Source organism: Capra hircus, chromosome 27 (genome assembly GCF_001704415.2).
Source record: "Capra hircus breed San Clemente chromosome 27, ASM170441v1, whole genome shotgun sequence".
NCBI classification, from domain to species: domain Eukaryota; kingdom Metazoa; phylum Chordata; class Mammalia; order Artiodactyla; family Bovidae; genus Capra; species Capra hircus.
The window spans coordinates 12,178,792-12,196,857 of record NC_030834.1 but is presented as its reverse complement, the minus strand read 5'-3'; the positions used below and the strand labels follow the sequence as shown (position 1 = coordinate 12,196,857).

The 18,066-nt window shown below is 39.7% G+C and overlaps 1 protein-coding gene across 4 annotated transcripts in view; it reads right to left on the bottom strand.

Moving 5' to 3' along the window:
- The window catches only part of WHSC1L1 (Wolf-Hirschhorn syndrome candidate 1-like 1), a 103,718-nt gene that overhangs the window by 54,229 nt on the left and 31,423 nt on the right, over positions 1-18,066 (bottom strand). For all 4 annotated transcript variants that reach the window (XM_005698833.3, XM_018041787.1, XM_018041786.1 and 1 more), the window contains exons 2-4: positions 14,603-15,324; positions 6,512-6,583; positions 5,889-6,051 (exon numbers count right to left, since the gene is read on the bottom strand). In XM_005698833.3, the coding sequence (XP_005698890.1) occupies positions 5,889-6,051; positions 6,512-6,583; positions 14,603-15,280 (913 nt within the window). In that variant the 5' untranslated portion in view covers positions 15,281-15,324. The remainder of the gene's footprint in view (positions 1-5,888; positions 6,052-6,511; positions 6,584-14,602; positions 15,325-18,066) is intronic.

The following is an 18,066-nucleotide window of genomic DNA, read 5'->3' as shown; positions in this document are numbered from 1 at the left end:
ACACAACTAATAGCTACTATAAAAATCACCTCAAACAATTAAAATTAGTACAGTGAGTTTTAAAAAGAAAAAAATATTACAAATATTCTGCTCATTATCAGATTTGTTACCTTGGTTACACGATGTATTTTCACAGGCCTCAAACCATTTTACAAACAAATCTGGGTATAAATAAATAATTTTTCCTTCAAAAAAGGCCTATTTTCTTGGACTTTTAAAAACTAAGAGCTGATCAAACTGCATTTCTCTTGACATAAAAGTGTGGCTGAAACTCCAATACTTAACTACCTGATACGAAGAACTGACTCCTTGGAAAAGACCCTGATGCTGGGAAAGACTGAAGGCAGGAGGAAAAAGGGATGACAGAGGATGAGATGGTTGGATGGCATCACTGACTCAATGGCCATGAGTTTAAGCAAGCTCTGAGAGTTGGTGATGGACAGGGAGGCCTGGCGTGCTGTAGTCCATGGGGTTGCAAAGAGTCAGACACGACTGAGAGACTGAACTGAACTGAAAAGCGTGGCGCACAGACCCAGGAGAACAGGAGTGGTTGCAGAGATCCCCAGGCTCCCATGAGGTCAAAACCTTCGTCATTATAATGAAGAAGATGTCTTTTTTGAGATGTTGACATGTGCAGTCAATACGGCAAGAGCAATGCTGGGTCAGACTGCTGGTATCTCACCACAAATAAAGGCAGCGAGTGACTCCAAATTACACTGGTGGTGTATCTATCATAGTCACACGCTGGCAGTTTAAAACAAAAAAAAAAGGCCAGTTTTACTTAATGCCCTTGATGAAGCAGTAAAAATGATTAATTTTACTACATCTCAACCCTTTGAGTTTGAGATAGTGAAGGACAGGGAAGCCTGGTGTGCTGCAGTCCATGGAGTCACAAACAGCTGGACACGACTGAGCAACTGAACAACAACAACATCTCGACCCTTGAACATATATATGTCTTTCTCATATTCTATGTGATGACACAGGAAGGGTATAAATCACTTCTGTGTGCTTCAGATATGATGGCTGTCAAGAGGGGAAAAATTTCTCTGATCGAACCGTGTGGTGACCCGGCCACCTCTTCACAGAACACCATTTTTACTTGAAAGAATGACTGCAAGGAAAACTAGGTTACTGGAACTTGAGAGTTTGGCAGATATTTTCTCAAAAATGAACAAACACGTTTTTCACTTCAAGAACAACAACTGATAGTGTTTGTTGCCAATAATAAAATTTGATCTTTTAAGAAAAATTAGAATATTGGAAAACTAGTATCTGTCCCTAGGAATTTTCCAACTTCTCAGTAATCAAAGAATTTTCTGATGAAGTAAGTGGTGACTTAAAGAATGTGATTTTTAAAAACTATCTATAAAGCAATGTGTCAACATTTGGAAGATAGGCACAAAATATGTTTTAAATGGCTAATATATGATGTTACTAAGTCATAAAAGGCAAAGATCCACTCAAAGTATAAGATAGAACCAATGGATTTTAATGTCATGAAGTACAAAAAGTTTATCAACAGGATTTCAGATTCCATATTGCAACTGACTCACTTCTTGCTGAGTATGGGTGTAATAGCAAAGAAATAGGCCCACAATTATCTGAAAAGGCTATTAAAACACTTCCCTTTTCCGACTACACATCTGTGTGAAGCCAGATTATCTTCCTTTTCTTCAAAGCAACAAACCATAATAGGCTGAATATAGAAGCAGATACAGGAATCTAGTGTTTTCAGTTAAGCAACTGGCAAAAATGTAAAAATACCATTCTCAATTTTTTTGCTTGGGAAAATATTTTTCATTAAACATGAAAAATTTCTGCATATAACAGAAAGTAATTTTTTTCTAATTGGAAAATATTTTAAATTTTCTCAGCTCTAACTTTTAAATTAACATAAACAGTAATAGATATAACCTATATACAGCTAAAGTGTTAAGAGTCCTCACATTTCAAGAGTAAAAGGGGTTCTGGGACCAAAACATCTGAGAACCATAGCTCTCCAGTGGTGCTACTCTGAGACTGTGGTTCCCAGGATAAGTGTGCTACAAAGCAGAGACGCTAAGAGTTAACCTCTAGAAACTATGATAATTTGACACTGCATGATATCTAGGCTCATAATCAGGGATCCTGTGTGTGCGTGTGTGCTAAGTGGCTTCAGGCATGTCTGACTCTCTGTGACCCTATGGACCGTAGCCCGCCAGGCTCCACTGTCCATGGGATTCTCTAGGCAAGAATAGTGGAGTGGGTTGCCATGCCCTCCTCCAGGAGATCTTCCCGACCCAGGAATCAAATCCACATCTCTACGTCTCCTGCACTGGCAGGCAGGGCTCTTTAGGACTAGTGCTGCTGGGAAGTCCCCAAGGACCCTGTACTGTATGTTATTTTTTTTGAACGGGGAGGCCTTTCATTTCTCTAATAGTTAATTTTATCATATTGGATAAACCTAGAGTTTATCATATAGAATGAAGTTCCATATCTGGAGGATGATCCTGGGCACCTCTGGCTTCTAACCAAACATATTGTTATAATCAGAAAAAGCATTTCAGTTTTAACTTTTAAACTTAAAATGAGAAAGACCTAAACAATAAAATACAACTTGAAATAGGTATGGGATCCAAACATCTTTCAATGTGCTTTTCAAAGAATTATCTTTTTATGTGTGAAAACCGTTAACTATGTTTTCCAACGCTAAGAATCTGACTAATAGCAATACTGACTAAAAACAATATGGAAACCAAAGATTACTGTACAAAATTCAAAGTAAATTTTACAAAGCAGTTTAGATAATAGGCAACACAAAATGCTTCTCAGGTATCATGTGTAGAGTGTAATCAACAAAATCAAGTTTTATATTGTTTCTGGTTTTCAGAAAAACTGTCAAAAAACCACTTCATTTAAAACTGTACTGCACAGGCATGCAATGAAATATTATCTTGCAATAAAAAGAGACAACATAGATGAACTTCTAACCATGGTGCTAAGTGAAAAAAACCAGACCTAAAAGGCATCATATTGTATGACTTGATTTATATGAAATGTCCAGAAAAGGCAAATCTACAGAGATGAAAAGTAGCTAGTGGCTGCTTAGGGCTCAGGGGTGCAAGCGGGAGATGAAGAGTGACTGCTAATAGATACGGGACTTCTTTTTTGGGCTGATGAAAAAAGTTTTCAGATTAGATTGTGGTGAAAGTGAAAGTCACTCAGTCACTTCCAATTCTTTTCGACCCCAAGGAACAGTCCATGGAATTCTCCAGGCCAAAATATTGGAGTGGGTTGCCATGACTTCCTCCAGGAGATCTTCCCTTCCCAGAGATCGAATCCAGGTCTCCCGCATTGCAGGCAGATGCTTTACCATCTGAGCCACCAGGGAAGCCCAAGAATATTGGAGTAGGTAGCCTATCCCTTTCTCCAGTGGATCTTCCCGACCCAGGAGTTGAGCTGGGGTCTCCTGCATTGCAGGCGGATTCTTTACCAGCTGAGCCACAAGGGAAGCCCATCAGATCGTGGTGATGGCTGCATAACTATAAATGTGCTAAACATCACCAGACTGCACGCTCTAAAAGGGTGAATTTTATGGCATGTAAAACATATCTCAGGAAGGCTATTACTTCAAAAACTACTGCAGAAAAGAGAAAATTGAAGATATTATCAGAAGGTACATTTTTCAAACCTAAATTCTCAGATTTTGGTTTCCTCAACAGTACAAACAAAACTCAGTTTTTCCAGCACTAAAGTACTGAGGACCAGACCAGATTAATTCATAACATGAATGCAAATACTTCCTTTGAAATAAAAGATGAGGCACAAATTGTACCTTCCTTTGTATCCCAGAAAAAAAAAAAATTCTTTATATAATCCCAAAAGGCTGGTTTTCTAAAGGGAGAGAAACTGAGGAACCACAGCTCTCATGTAATGCAGGATTTCAGAATGCTCTGGAGGCCCAGACACGCACTGTTTCATCTAAGAAGGCTTGTCCCTCTTGGGAAATCCTTGTCCCTGTCTTCTCTCATTCAAGATTCACAGATTATTAAAAGTGCAAGGCACTTCAGAGATTAATAGTCCAACACCCTTACTACATAAATGAAAGAACTAGGACTGCCTTCCTCAGCCTCTGTAACTCATGAGCAGGGGGTTCAGTTATTTTCTCCCCTTAGTATATACTAGTGGTTAAGAGTGAAGGTGATGGACGAAGATTTCTTTGAGACTCTATTTACAGATCTGAAGCAAGATGATATTAGGCTCTGCTTCACAGTGTTGATGCCACAAGGGCTGCTTAAGAACACATACAAAGGAGTTGTTTTCGTGTTGTTGTTTTTTTTGGCCATGCCACACAGCATGTGGGCTCTTAGTTCCCTAACCAGGGATCAAACCTGCACTCCTTGCACTGGAAGTATAGAGTCTCAACCACTGGACAGCCAGGGAAGTCCTACAAAAGAACTGTTCAACAGTGATCCTTGCATAAAAGCGGACATCCAACAACGTACTTTTTAAAATATTTTTATAATTTTGTACTGGGGTACAGCCAATTAACACTGTTGTGATAGTTTCAGGTGCACAGCAAAGGGACTCAGCTACACATGCCTCCATTCTCCCCCAAACTCCCCTCCCATCCAGGCTGCCACATAACACTGAACAGAGCTCCCTGTGCTAGACAGTAGGTAATGTTGCCTTTTTTTAAACTTCTGTCCCACTGAAGCTTCCAGTCTCCCCAACCGTTACTCAGCGCACTATAATGACGAGATGATTGTCTTCTGCATCTGGCTGGATCCCTTGCTGGGTAGCACAAGAGTCGCAAATATGGCAGATCTCATCACAAATCTGACTTGTCGGACCTTTTTTCTCCTCATAACAGTGAACAGGCACCAATATAGGAAGTTTAAAATGAGAGAAAAAGAAATAGGTGCAAAGTTGTCACAGGCAATAAGGGACTTGACAAGTGATTCCACAAAGCAAATATCCAGAAATAAATTCCAAACTCCAACCTTCCTTTGGCTATTAATAAGCAAGTCCATTCCTAGGAATCTACCCTACAGATTTTGGTCAAACATCTTCTTAACATTTATTGACATTCCTAAGGCAGGATTCTATGCCATTCAAAGTATACTTATTTATCACATTGAATATTTACGTATGTTTCAGTAAATTTACAGATTCAAAAATGGAGTAAAAAGAAAGTTTTTAATTAAAAATAAACAAAACCTCAAAAACCCACAAAAACAAAATGGGAGTTAAGGAGGAAAAAAGCATTTTGCAAAATTTATCAGGATGAAAAGCACCTCATTGAGTAAAAAATTAGTACCCACAGGCGTCAAAGATGAAACAAAAATGTTCAAAGAAAGCTTGGCCCAAAGGCCCTTAAGCTCACATAAGGCATTTCACCACTTACAGGTCTGCTTTCTTTTGGAATTCATACGAGAGGACAGTCAGATGAAGGTTTGTTTGTTTTTAAAATAGAAATGTGAAAGAAATTATAAAACAAACATAGGATGCTTCAAGGGAAAACAAGGACTATGTCAGCTGTAGAGCCTCTCTGCCAGCTAAGATAACCATTGTTATTACACTGTTCATCAAAAACTGACACTGATGTAGGTTCTATCCCTGGGTCGGGAAGAGCCCTGGAGGAGGAAATGGCAACCCACTCCAGTATCCTTGCCTAGAGACTCCCACAGACAGAGGAGCCTGGCGGGCTGCAGTCCATGGGGTCACCCAGAGTTGGACACAACTAAGCACGAATGTGCACACACACACACACACACACACACGTGTTTTTGTAGTGTCAGATTATATTATCATGTATGTACTTTAATATTCATAATAACACTGAAGAGTCACTTTTTTGCCCCAATACCCATTTTTACTTAACACCCATTCATGCCTCTTCTTACCTCTTGTGTTAATTTTGGTGTGCACCTCAAGCTGGGGGTCACTGGACACCATGCAAGGCCACCAAGGATAGGTTCCCACCTTAGACCAAACAAGATCGCCGACCTGGAACTTCACACCAGCGGACACCTCTGCTGTAGGAACAGAAGGTAATGTCGGCTGAACCTGTAGGAAAAGGTCATAAAGAACTTTGTCAGTAGAAAAGAAACTTTTAAAAAGAAAAATGTACAAAATACATCAAACATGCTAACCATGGAAAATTTATCTTCACTCATACTTTTGTCTGATGCCTGCTATCCATATCTAGCAAAAGGGAAGAAGAGAGGAGGAAAATAATTAATAAGCCCCACCCCAAATATTAAAAATAGGATGGATGGTTTCTATCACCCAATTATTGATAAGTGATCTCAAAAATTCACAAGTATGAAAAAATGGTCATAGATTTTAAAAGGAAAGTAATTCCCTAAAAAAAAAAAAAAAAAATCGACCTCTTAAGCCAGCTCCAAGATTTATTTCAGTATAATTCCTGAAGTAGCAATAGGTGCTGTGTGTGTTCTAATTCAATCACTCTGCACCCACCTTTGCGCACCATGTCTGGTTACACAGAGTTCACTAAGCCACTCACCGGGGGCTCCTCCTTCGGCACTGGCTCTTCTCTTGGTTTTTCCGATTCAGGGTCAACTCTCTCATTTGGTCTCTAGGTGAAAAGAATAAAATGGCAGCAAACCAAAGAACAGTGACACACATACAAAGAAAGAAAGCGCAACAGCAAAGGAAATCAGGGACATACATTAACTGAATACCGTGAGGAGTACAACGTCCACAGCATATGACACTGCGTCTTAACATCCCATGTCAGCTCTACACCACAGCCAACACTCCTACTTCTTATGCTATCTCTTTAAAAACTTAATTTCTTAATCTGTTGATTCTCATTTTTTTTAACCTATCAGAGGACAGAAAAATGGGCACTCTGAGATTGCTAGTAAGAAGTAACTTGGAATTCTTCTAGAGAACAATTTGGTAATATGTATGAAAAGCCTTAAATTTTCAGACTCTGGCCCAGCAAATCCATTCTAAAAATGTATACTGAAAAAGCACTGATACATACATATATACATACATACATACATACATACATACATACAAAGACAATCACATCGGTGATATTTTACAAGAGCAAATATTAGAATTAGTCTGGATGTCCAAAAGTACAGAGTTAACTAAATAAACTGTAATACAACTAGTTAGTAGAATTTTAATACGAATTTTTAAGTGACACAGAAAAATAACAATATAATGTTATTTGTAAACAACAAACTGCAAAGCAGTTTGTATAGTGTGATTCCAATCCTGGAAAAATAATTTTTATGTGTACAGGAAAAAAAAGAGTAGCAGGATATCACCAGAAGATGGACTACGTGATTTTTTAGATGTGTTTTTCTATATTTGTCAAATTGCCTATGGTAAACATCACATTACTTTTCTAGTCATAAAACCCACAAATACGTTATTTAAAAGTTGATTTCTACACACCTTTGAGGAGGCAATTTGGGAGCAAAACTCAAAACAAACTCTTTAGTTTAGCAATTGTATTTTAGGAACTTGTCCTATAGAAATAAACAAAGTGAGAAAATCTAAGCACAGGGATGGTGACTGCAACACGATCTCAAGTCAGTAACCCACACCTATCAACATCTTCACACTTGTTATTTAAAAACAGCCTGTAAGGACTTCTCTCGTGGTCCGGTGGTAAGAATCTGCCTGCCAAGTGCAGGGGGCACAGGCTTGATCCCTGGTCCAGGAAAACTCCATGTGATGCAGAACAGCTAAGCCTGGGAGCCTAGAGGCCGTGCCCTGCAACAAGAGAAGCCCTCACATCGCAACTGGGGAAAGCCTGTGAGCAACCAAGACCCAGTGCAGCCAAAGAAATAAAATTTAAAAATTCTTTTAAAAAATAGCCTGGACATGCCTTGAAAAATATTTGATACATTGTACAATAAACTGATTAGAGTAGTTATATTTGAGGAAGGAGATTAGGAAAATGATGAGGAAAGACAGATATCTGTATATTTCATTTTCTGTAAAAAGCAATTGCTTTTGTAATTTAAAATGTTCAAAAACTTTTCTTACTTGTCAAAGAACAGAATTTAATTTAGATGACTTAAAAAAAAGAGAGGTCTAAGAGACCATTAACTTAGGTCTAATTTCACTTAAAAACTATGGCTAATTCTAGAAGCTACTTAAAATTCTCCATTCAATTAATTCAAGACATTTAAGACACTGCTATAAAAACAAAGTTTTATTAAGTAAAATAAACTGTGAAAACTGTTAGGAAATGACAAGCGAGACTCATATGCCAATCCCCACGTGTGGGTCGTTCCCTGGACAGTGCCCACAGAGTTCCTGGGCTGTTCTAGAAGCTGGTGTGTAGTGGCAAAACATACAGATGTGACGCCTGACCTCAAAGAGCTCACAGGTGGGTAGGACAGACGAACAGACAAATATGAAGCACCGTTAGTTACTCAATCATGTCTCACTCTTTACAACCCCATGGACTGTAGCCCACCAGGCTCCTCTGTCCATGGGATTCTCCAGGCAAGGATACTAGAGTGGGTTGCCATGCCATTCTCCAGGGGATCTTCCCGACCCAGGGATTGAACCCTCGTCTTCTGAGTCTCCTGCGTTGCAGGCAGATTCTTTACCCGCTGAACCATTTGGGAATTCAACACAAACATACACTCATACAATGTATGAAGAGAAGTAACAGTGTGTGGGCATGCAGCTATCAGGAAAAGCCTCTCTGAGAAAGTATAATCTGAACCAAAAGAAGAGGAGTTGTAGTCCAGTAAAAAAGCGGGGGAAAGAACATTCCAGAGAATAGCAGCATGTGTGAAGTCTCCGAGGTTAAACAAAGGTAGGAACTTCAAAAGAGCCCTTACGGCGGCCACAACTGCCCCAAAGAGGAGAGAGGTTACAAGACGAGAGGGGAGGAGGCGACCTCACCAATATCTGGTGAGCCATGTTCAAGGGTTTTATCTCAAGTGCAATGAAAGCCTCAGAGGAGGATTAGGGGGAGAAGTAACACATGCCAATTTCTGTTTTAAAACGATCGTGTTAGCTGTTGTGTGGAGAATATCTTGGAAAGGAGCAAGAGGGGAGGCGGGATGTTTAATCAGGAGGCTACTGAAAATACTGGAAGTAGCCCGCATGGAAGAAGATGGTGGCGGCTCTCCGTGGCACTACGTGAACTTTGTCTGATGGTCTGTGGCGCTGCTATGACTGGCTAATCCGATATGACTAACTCACTGAGCAGGAGAGAGAAACCTATGTTCAAGTGAGAATTCCCCCCCTCCCACCCCCTGGTGTGGGAGGCAGTTTAAAAGTACTGTCCACATTTGCATAGGCAGCTTCATTTCAGTCCAAAGATACAGAGTAAGCCTTGACCTCAGCTTCTCAATTCTCAAGCTACAGCAGGAGGACAGGGCCACCTGGGCAAGCATGTGTGTAGCTGGGAAAGCAAGTCCTCCTCCTCCCCTGCCTTTAGTCTTGGAGATGTCAGAGCACTTGCGAGGACCTTTAACTCTGAAGCCAGACAGATAAGAGTGACTCATCTCTGCCAAATGATGGAATCCTACTATTGTAAGAGCTGATCTGAAGCTCATAAACATTTCTCCCTTTCTGGATTAAAGACAGGATTTCCTTCAAAACCTTTATATTATTCAAATGTCTTATCTCTTCCTGATTTTCCTGGCTGGTTCCAGGTTGTTCGCCTTTCCTTCAAATGAAAGTCGCTCAGTCGTGTCCAACTCTTTGCGACCCCCATGGTCTAACACAGTCCATGGAATTCTCCAGGCCAGAATACTGGAGTGGGTAGCCTTTCCCTGCTCCAGGAGATCTTCCCAACCCAGGGTCTCCTGCATTGCAGATGGAATCTATACCAACTGAGCTATCAGGGAAGCCTGCCTTGCCTTCAGGCTGGCTCGAATCAAATTTAAAATCACTTTCAAAGAACTAAGTTTTTTTTTTTTTTTTTTTTTTAAACACAGTCATTTTAAAAGGAAAGAAATGACAAGGGAGAAAAAGAAGCCTAACAAGATTTATTCTAAGCTTTCAAACTGCAAAAATAGAAGAAAAAAGTCAAATAAAGGTGCTGCAATGATAGAATGTGAATATACATTGCAAAATGTGCTAATACGTGACCAAAACAGAAATATCTAGTAGGCATTTGGAGATCTATGACTTGAGCTCAAAAAGGTAAAGAGAGATAACAGATTACCACAAACATCAATTAAGAAGGGGACTTTTTAAAATGAAATGGTCAATGGCAGTCAAATGCTTAGGAGTCAAGAAAAATAAGGAGTCAGAAATTGCCAACAGATAAAATATTGCTGGGTATAAAATCCACTTTCCTTTGACTGTTCAAAGGATAGATAAGCTTAAAAGAGATTAAAACTAAACAGGGATTGAAGATACCTTTTTGGTACTAACAGTGCCGCTTTAGGAAGAGAAAGCATCAGAGAAAAAGATGACAGTGAGCAAACTCTTCATAGCTTTAGAGTCATCTTAATTTTAAATGATTTTTATGGGTGTACAATCTCTTTACATTTTTAGCTGATTTCATGTGGAAAGACCTTTTTTTTTCCAGTAAAGAATCATAGGAAATTTCTTAATCTGGTAGGAAAAAATATGCTAATGGCAGCTAAAATAAAATTCTATTGCCCTAAATATTCCTTTAAAAAAAAAACTGGGGGAATTCCCTGGTGGTGCAGTGATTAGGACGCAGGGCTTTCATTGCCAACACCTGGGTTCAATCCCCGGTCAGGGAACTAAGATCCTGCAAGCCACACAGTTCTAACCACACACACACACACGCACACACACACACACACACACACATATCTAGTATTTTTATTCAAAATCCAAGAAAGAGATTTATCAGGATGAATAATACACATCAAATCTGGCAGAGTTCCAAGTCCTTAAGAGTTTTCAAACATTAAGTAAAATCGTATTCTCTACAGGAACCAAAACCTTGTGTCATCATTGAAGGTGGGAAGAAAAATGTAAAGCCAGTAAACTGCTCATGCATTTTTTCTTTTACTTTCTGAATAACCTGTGAGTTCGTAATGCATATAAACAGTTTCTAAGAATTTTAAGATCGAACAATCTGAGGCTGGAGAACAAGATATAACCTCTAACTTAGTGCTAATGGGGCCAAAGAAGCTGTCTGGCTTTTTATATGTGAAAATGGCAAGTTGAGAGTTACTGGGCCTGGCCTTAGTGGATAAGCCCACCGAGGGCTGGTGGAAGACCAGTGTTTAAACAGAGCCTACGCTCACATGCCTGAGGCATTACACCTGCCAAGGAGGAAGAAGTGCAGAAACATTTCCACATGTTTCTAATTTGGTGGGAGAGAAAGCAGCTAAAGCAGCTTTACAACAGTTTCAGTAGTGATAGCAGGTCTGCTGCTGCTGAGATGTCTGGACACACATTTTCATTGTTGGAAAGATATACTTGGGTTGTTCCACAGAACAGCCACTCTTTAGAAGGCCAGATAGCTCAGAATTGGGAGGAAATACTCGTAGAGCTAATACTAAGAAAAAAGGAAAGAAAACAGGAGTGAGTGGAATCTTGTTTTTAGATGAGAATTTGTTTGCTTTGTCTGTCTCAAAAAAGAACCTATGAGTGAGCTTTTAAGGAAGAAATATACATCTGTACATCTAGATATAGTTATCAATGAACCCAGCTTGAGGACAGTCACTCCACACCAGCTCTCACTGGGCTGCCCTTGGGTGTCTGGGGGAGGGGAGATGTCCAGTGGTGTCTGCAGACACTTCCGTGGGCTTCTCTTTCCCTTCCGAGCCCTCTGTAATGCTGGATGCCAAGGGTGTGGACCTCTAGTGACAGCCAGGAGTCACAAGAGTATCAAAAGTTAAAACACTTAAATCAACCATCCTCAAGGAAGCAAAAGGAACGTTGTTCAAGTTAAGGAAACACCTATAAAACCATACACGGTTACAAAAAAAGCAGGCTGATGTGTGCACATCCCTGTCTGCACGGCTTAGCAGAGGCACAGCCCTAACAACAAGCAGGGTCCTGGGACGCCGGCTTCAATGTTCTACTGTCAGAGCGCAGCAGCACTTTTATGGCCCCTTCCCATAAGCTTAGACCTGCCCCACATGTGCGACAGAAGTCTGATTAATCAAATTCAACTAACAAGAGCTTAGCTCTTCACTACATTTCTTTGAAAGAAAATGTGGTGGGTCAGGGGAGAAAAACAAGGGAAAAAAAAAACAACAACCCTAGATTTTCCCCCAAAGCTCAACTTTCAGGCAATGCTCTTGGTAACATTTAAGGCACTCAATGCCACTTACCACGTCTATACCTTCAATCAAACTGACATTCCTTTACCCCAAGAGACTGTAAGATCCTAAATAATGAAATATTAAATTATGCCCCTACAAGATTAATTAAAAAAAAAGAAAATGAACTAAAACTCTTAAATCACATCTAACCATTTAATTCCTGGATATAACCATTAACTGAAGGTTTAAGTGATATAAACGGCCAGACATAGCAGACAACCAACAAAGACAGAATTGGCTTTAAAGTCTCACTGAAAAGTGACTCCTAGACATATCATTGCACTGAACTGTTTCCTAGATTCCAATAAAGCAAAGAGTGGATATGAAAAATGAAAAGGCTATCTTCTCTTGCCTCTAACTACTTCCAGCCCTATTTCTATTGTGAGATATATTTTAAACTATACATTTTAATATTTTTATCAATGAGGCAAGAAGTCTAGCCTAGTAAGTAAAATCTGATATTCTCCTATTTGCCAGATTCTTTAGAGCAAAACAAATTTGGGCCAGCAAGATGGTTCTTAGAACCTCAGCTAGAACCAAATTCAGGTTTTATGCATTTTCGTGATTCCCAAGGGTCACTGGGGTTTCACATGTCTTTTCACTGCAGGTCCATGAAAGAAATACTACAGTGGATGTATCTGGAGGGGAAAAAGTTAACTTCTCTCCTTTCACTGATTCATTCACTTAATCAACAGTGTAAGATACTACATGAGCTAAGATCTATGCGAGGCGGGGGAGTGCATTTAATAAATGACTTAAGAAATTTAAAGGCATTTCAGAAACCACTTAGCTTCAGAGTCATTTTATAGCTACAGAACTAAGATGGCAGAACTGCTAGTGTCCACAACTTCTCTTTATCTCATCACTCAGTTTATTTTCTTCATAGCACTTATCACTATCTGAACCTAGACACATTTACATGCACATGCGCGCACGTGTGTGTGTGCGTGTGTGTATTTTCTGGCTCCTCTTACTAGAATGTTAGCACCCTGAAAGTAGGCATCTTTACTTTTCACTTGCTGGCCAACTTTCAATTCTTAGAAAAGTGTCTAGCACACATTAGGTACTCAGTGGATATTTGTTAAGTGATTAAGATAAACAATAGAAAATGAGAAAAACATATTGACTTATCACACTGAGACTTGTGAGAGCCTAGAACAGGTGTGACCTTTACTCCAGTGAAAGATCATGTTGATCTGCATAAAGAAGTGGAACTCAGCTACTAAGGAAAAGATGAGTTGGTAAGATGTAAACATTTCTTTGAATAGAAGATAACAAATTAACTTGCATACCAGATAATCGAAAAGCATTCATTTCTTCCCAAATAGGTCTGGGGACATCTTCAAGTCATACTGTATATTAGAATATTAATGAAAAACTCTTCACTCAAGCTAGAATTGATTTGTTACATACCTCTTGTTATTAAGAAAATTAATACTGAAACCTCAGAGATGTTAAAAAAAAAAAAAAACTAGTAGCACTCATCTTAAGTTACCAGCAAAGGATGACTTTTATAAAATGCTACCTGAAGTTTTAATGAGTATGTATGAATACTAACTCTGATTTTAATAAAGAGTTCCTTTGTTTACCTCAGGTTATTTTGCAGCAAACACACTAGGATGAATGTAAATCTAAGCTCTCCTGGCAAACGCTGGTCCAGGCGGTTCCTTTGTGGCACAGTGGATAAGAATCTGCTCGCCAGTGCAGGAGACACAGGGTTCCATCCCTGGTTGGGGGAAGATCCCATATGCTGTGGAACAGCTGAGCCCACACACCACAGCTACTGAGCCCGTACTCTAGAGCCAGGAGCCGCAACTATGGAGCTGAAGCCCCAGTGCCTTAGACCCTGTGCTCTGCAACAAGAGAAGCCACTGCAATGAGGAGCCTGCCCACTGCAACAAAGAGTAGCCCCTGCTTGCCACAACTAGAGAAAGTCCACAGGCAGCCAGGAAGACCCGGTGCAACCAGACCAAAAAAAAAGCTGAAGTTCTGAAACAATGGAAAACCAATTTCATTAACCATATTCTCACTGACTTTCCTCTTCATCTTCAGAAGCCAGTTTATTACAAGCAAGATTAAGTGAGACTGCTAAACAAAGACACATCAGAGGCAAGACTTTTAGTGTCACGTTTTAAAATATTTCTTTACTCAGATGATGTCCATTCATTTACTCAACAAATATCTACTTACCACCTGTCATCATAACCCAAGCTCCTTGCCAGAGATCAGAAGAAAGAAGTTATCAGAAATATTTACATTTGAAGAGATAAAAACTGGAAAAAGATCTCTTGGACTTCCAGTAAATGTGAAAATATTACAAAATTTTTCAAAAAGATGTTTCAACTTACATTTTGTTCTTCTGGTTCTAATTTGGGGATTTTGTGCGACTTGCGCTCTTCAGATCTAGCTGAGTCATGCTTGTTGCTCTTTTTCCTCTTTTCTTTTCTGCTTTCATGCTTTGACTTTGTGTGCTCACTTGCCTGGACTTCATTTAAAAGGTCTCCACAAAGGGAAGACTCAAACAATTCCCTGCCATTCTGGATAGTTTTGGTTATTTTTAGTTTAATTTCAGGTGAGCCAGTCTTCTTTGGAATCACAGTTTGTGGTACCGAAGGAGGAGGTGGTGGTGGCTGTGGAGGAGAAGGCTTTTCCAGAATTTCATGGGGTCGTGTGTTTGGAATTTCTGAATGGTAATAGTCAGTGGGGCTAAAGTTTCTAACTGCACCAAAGCCGTTGGCGGACCCATTGGGATACTGGTTATACGGCTGGTATTTGGTTTGAGTTTCGTACATGCTGATGGACGGTGGGTAGCCATTCGTGAGTGGAGGAAGATCTTCTGTTGTGGGTGGGTACTGAAAGCCTTGCTGCAAGGTAGCTTCATATGGTGTCTGGCCACCATCTTCAACAATGTCACTGTTGTTATCAAAGGCATCCTCCTGGCGGATGTTGGCGGAGTCAATGAGTTGAGGTGGTTGCTGAATTGTGTTTCCCATGATCCCTTGCATGAAAGAGAAAGAGAAATCCATTGTTCTGCTCCAGCATCCTTAACTTTCCCTTTCTCTCATCGGGCCTAAAGTTTTAAAAGAGAGATCAAAAAGTGTTAGTTAATAACCTCAAAGGCTAGATGGCTAATCAATAACAAAGGATTAAAAGAAAATATCCTGAAGCCCATTTTCATATCCAGATCTGCACAAACACTGTTTTTAAAACAAGCAGCCAATGTGATTCTGACACAGAACACTTTTTATTGTAAATGCTTATCTGCTTGAAACTCAATGACTGTCATAACAACTTGAGTAACAAAAATTCTGTCCTCTTTGCAAACATGCAAAATTGTTTTGACATTCCTTTGTTTCCCAAGTTAGAGATTATAAGTCTCAGTTAAAACTGGTAATTGCAAAATCAGCAGTGTCTTGACGCATACAAATTAAGTTCCATGGGAGTTTTCCTTGGATCATTCGTGTTTTGTCCAGTGGTTCTGTTATTACAAAAATAATAAAATCTTACTGCAAATATTTTAAATACAAAATTTAAAAGGCCAATTAAGTCACGTGTAACCATGTAAATACTTCAGTGGGTATTCTTCTAGATCTTTCTCTATATATTTACACACAAAATATTTAAAATAGTTTAATCTGCGACTTGCTTATTCAACTTAAATCCTAGCTATCTTTCTACATCAGCCATATACAGATCATTCTCATACATCCTTCACTAAGTGGCTGTGGTCACACAGTAAACAACTGTGGAATCTACCATATTTAACCATGACAATCATTCAGTTGCTCACAACTCTTGGATATTACAAATGGGCTTACAGAAAACTTCCTTGAAACTGTATCTTTACGCATATATGTATTTCTCTAGGACAGATTTGAAATTCCGATGATACTGTAAAACTGTTCTATAGAATAGCTTATTATAGGCTGTACCGTATCAATTTATATTCATACCAATAGTGTGAGGGGACAGCTAGTTCCCATGCTCTCACCAGCATCTAGTTGCTTTTAATCAGTGATATAGATAGTAGAATCATCTTTACTTTTACAAAAGGCACATGTCAAGACCTATGTACTGATGACCCAGATTCAGTAAATCTGGGGTGAGGCCTAGGGCATGAGTATTTTTTTTCCAGTTCTCTATATATTTGTTATTTATTTTTAGTTGAAGGATAACTGCTTTACAATATTGTGTTAGTTTCTGTCATACACCAACTTGATTCAGCCACAGGTGTGCATATGTCCCCTCCCCACTGAACCACCCTCCCACTTCCCACCCCATCCCACCCCTCTAGGTTGTCACATGAGCTCCCTGAGTCATACAGCAAATTCCTACTGGCTATCTATTTTATATATGGTAGTGGATACACTTCCATGCTACTATCTCCATTCGTCTCACCCTCTCCTTGACCCCCTACCCTCCATGCCCACAAGTCTGTTCTCTATGTATGCATCTCCATTGCTGCCCTGCAGATAGGTTCATCAGTATCATCTTTCTAGATTCCATATATAAAGCATGAGTATTTTAAGGCCACATTCCAGCTGATACTGATGCACACTGCTGGCCAGGTCACTGCTTTACTTAGAGTTACTGTGCCTTTTCTAGAAGGTGTCTGGAATTGCCCACACCGTGTGACAATGTTACAGTATGGATGAGCATCTGTTAGGAAATGCTTTGAGACCACTCTGCTCTGTCATAGGTTTGACAGGTCCACATCTTGAGACAGGAGATTAATGGACTGCCCAGATATAATTTTGAAAATCCTATAAACACCTCTTCTAAAAAGCTCTGAGGCTGAGAGGATTTCACTACTGTGTCAAGTCTGATGAGCTAACTGTAGATGGCAGAATGCAGGGAAGTGGATTCGGAGACTAGAGCCCAGTTCAATTCTGTGATTTACTGGTAATGTCCACCATCGTGGTTCTAGTAGAAAAATGATAAAGCAAGTAAGCCAAAACAGTGAAAGGAAGAAGGAAATAAAAGCTGACAACATTTTCCAAGGTGTATCCAATTAAACAGCTGTTTATTCTGATGTTTGCAAGTGGAATGAATGTTACCAGTTCTTAACTTGCAAACGAATGAATATGAGAGCTTACAGAAAATCAAACTGCCTTTACTGCTCTATACTGGAGTGAGGTGGGGCGGCGGGGAGGCAGCAGCCACAGGATGTGAGAGAGCACTCCCACTTCCTTAGCATCTACTCCGGACCAAGCACTTTTTACACATCTCACTTAATCCTCAAAACAACTCTTCAAGGTGGAGTGACTCCTGGCTCACAGATAAAGAAAGTGAGCTGCAGAGGCATTCTTAGGGGCCTTGCTTAAACCCCAACGCCAAGAAGGCTGAATCAGGATTTGCACGTAGGCATCTCTGACTCTGAAGCCCAAGATTTTTGCCATTACGCCACTGCCACTTTCCTCAGGTGTTAATTTCTGAGGATTTGTTTCTTCTGCTCAGGTATTGGGTTGACCCAAAAGTTTGTCTGGTGTTTTCCATTACATCGTATGGAAAAACCCACATGAACATTTTGGTCAACTCTATTCTTTATTGCTTGGTCACTGCTAAAACAACAACTAACCATTTCATAATAACCACCACTAACACTTAAAAGAGAGTTTAGTATGTGCCAGGAGCCACTCTAAGAACTCTATAAACAGGACACCATTTAATGCTCCCAACAGGCAGTCTGGTCTCAGAGTCTGTGTTCCTAACCAGCATATCATACTGATAATGCTCATAAAGGTTATAAATCATTTATATATATAGCTTAAGAACCGAACCTTACGCTAATCTGACCCTTGACAAAAATATG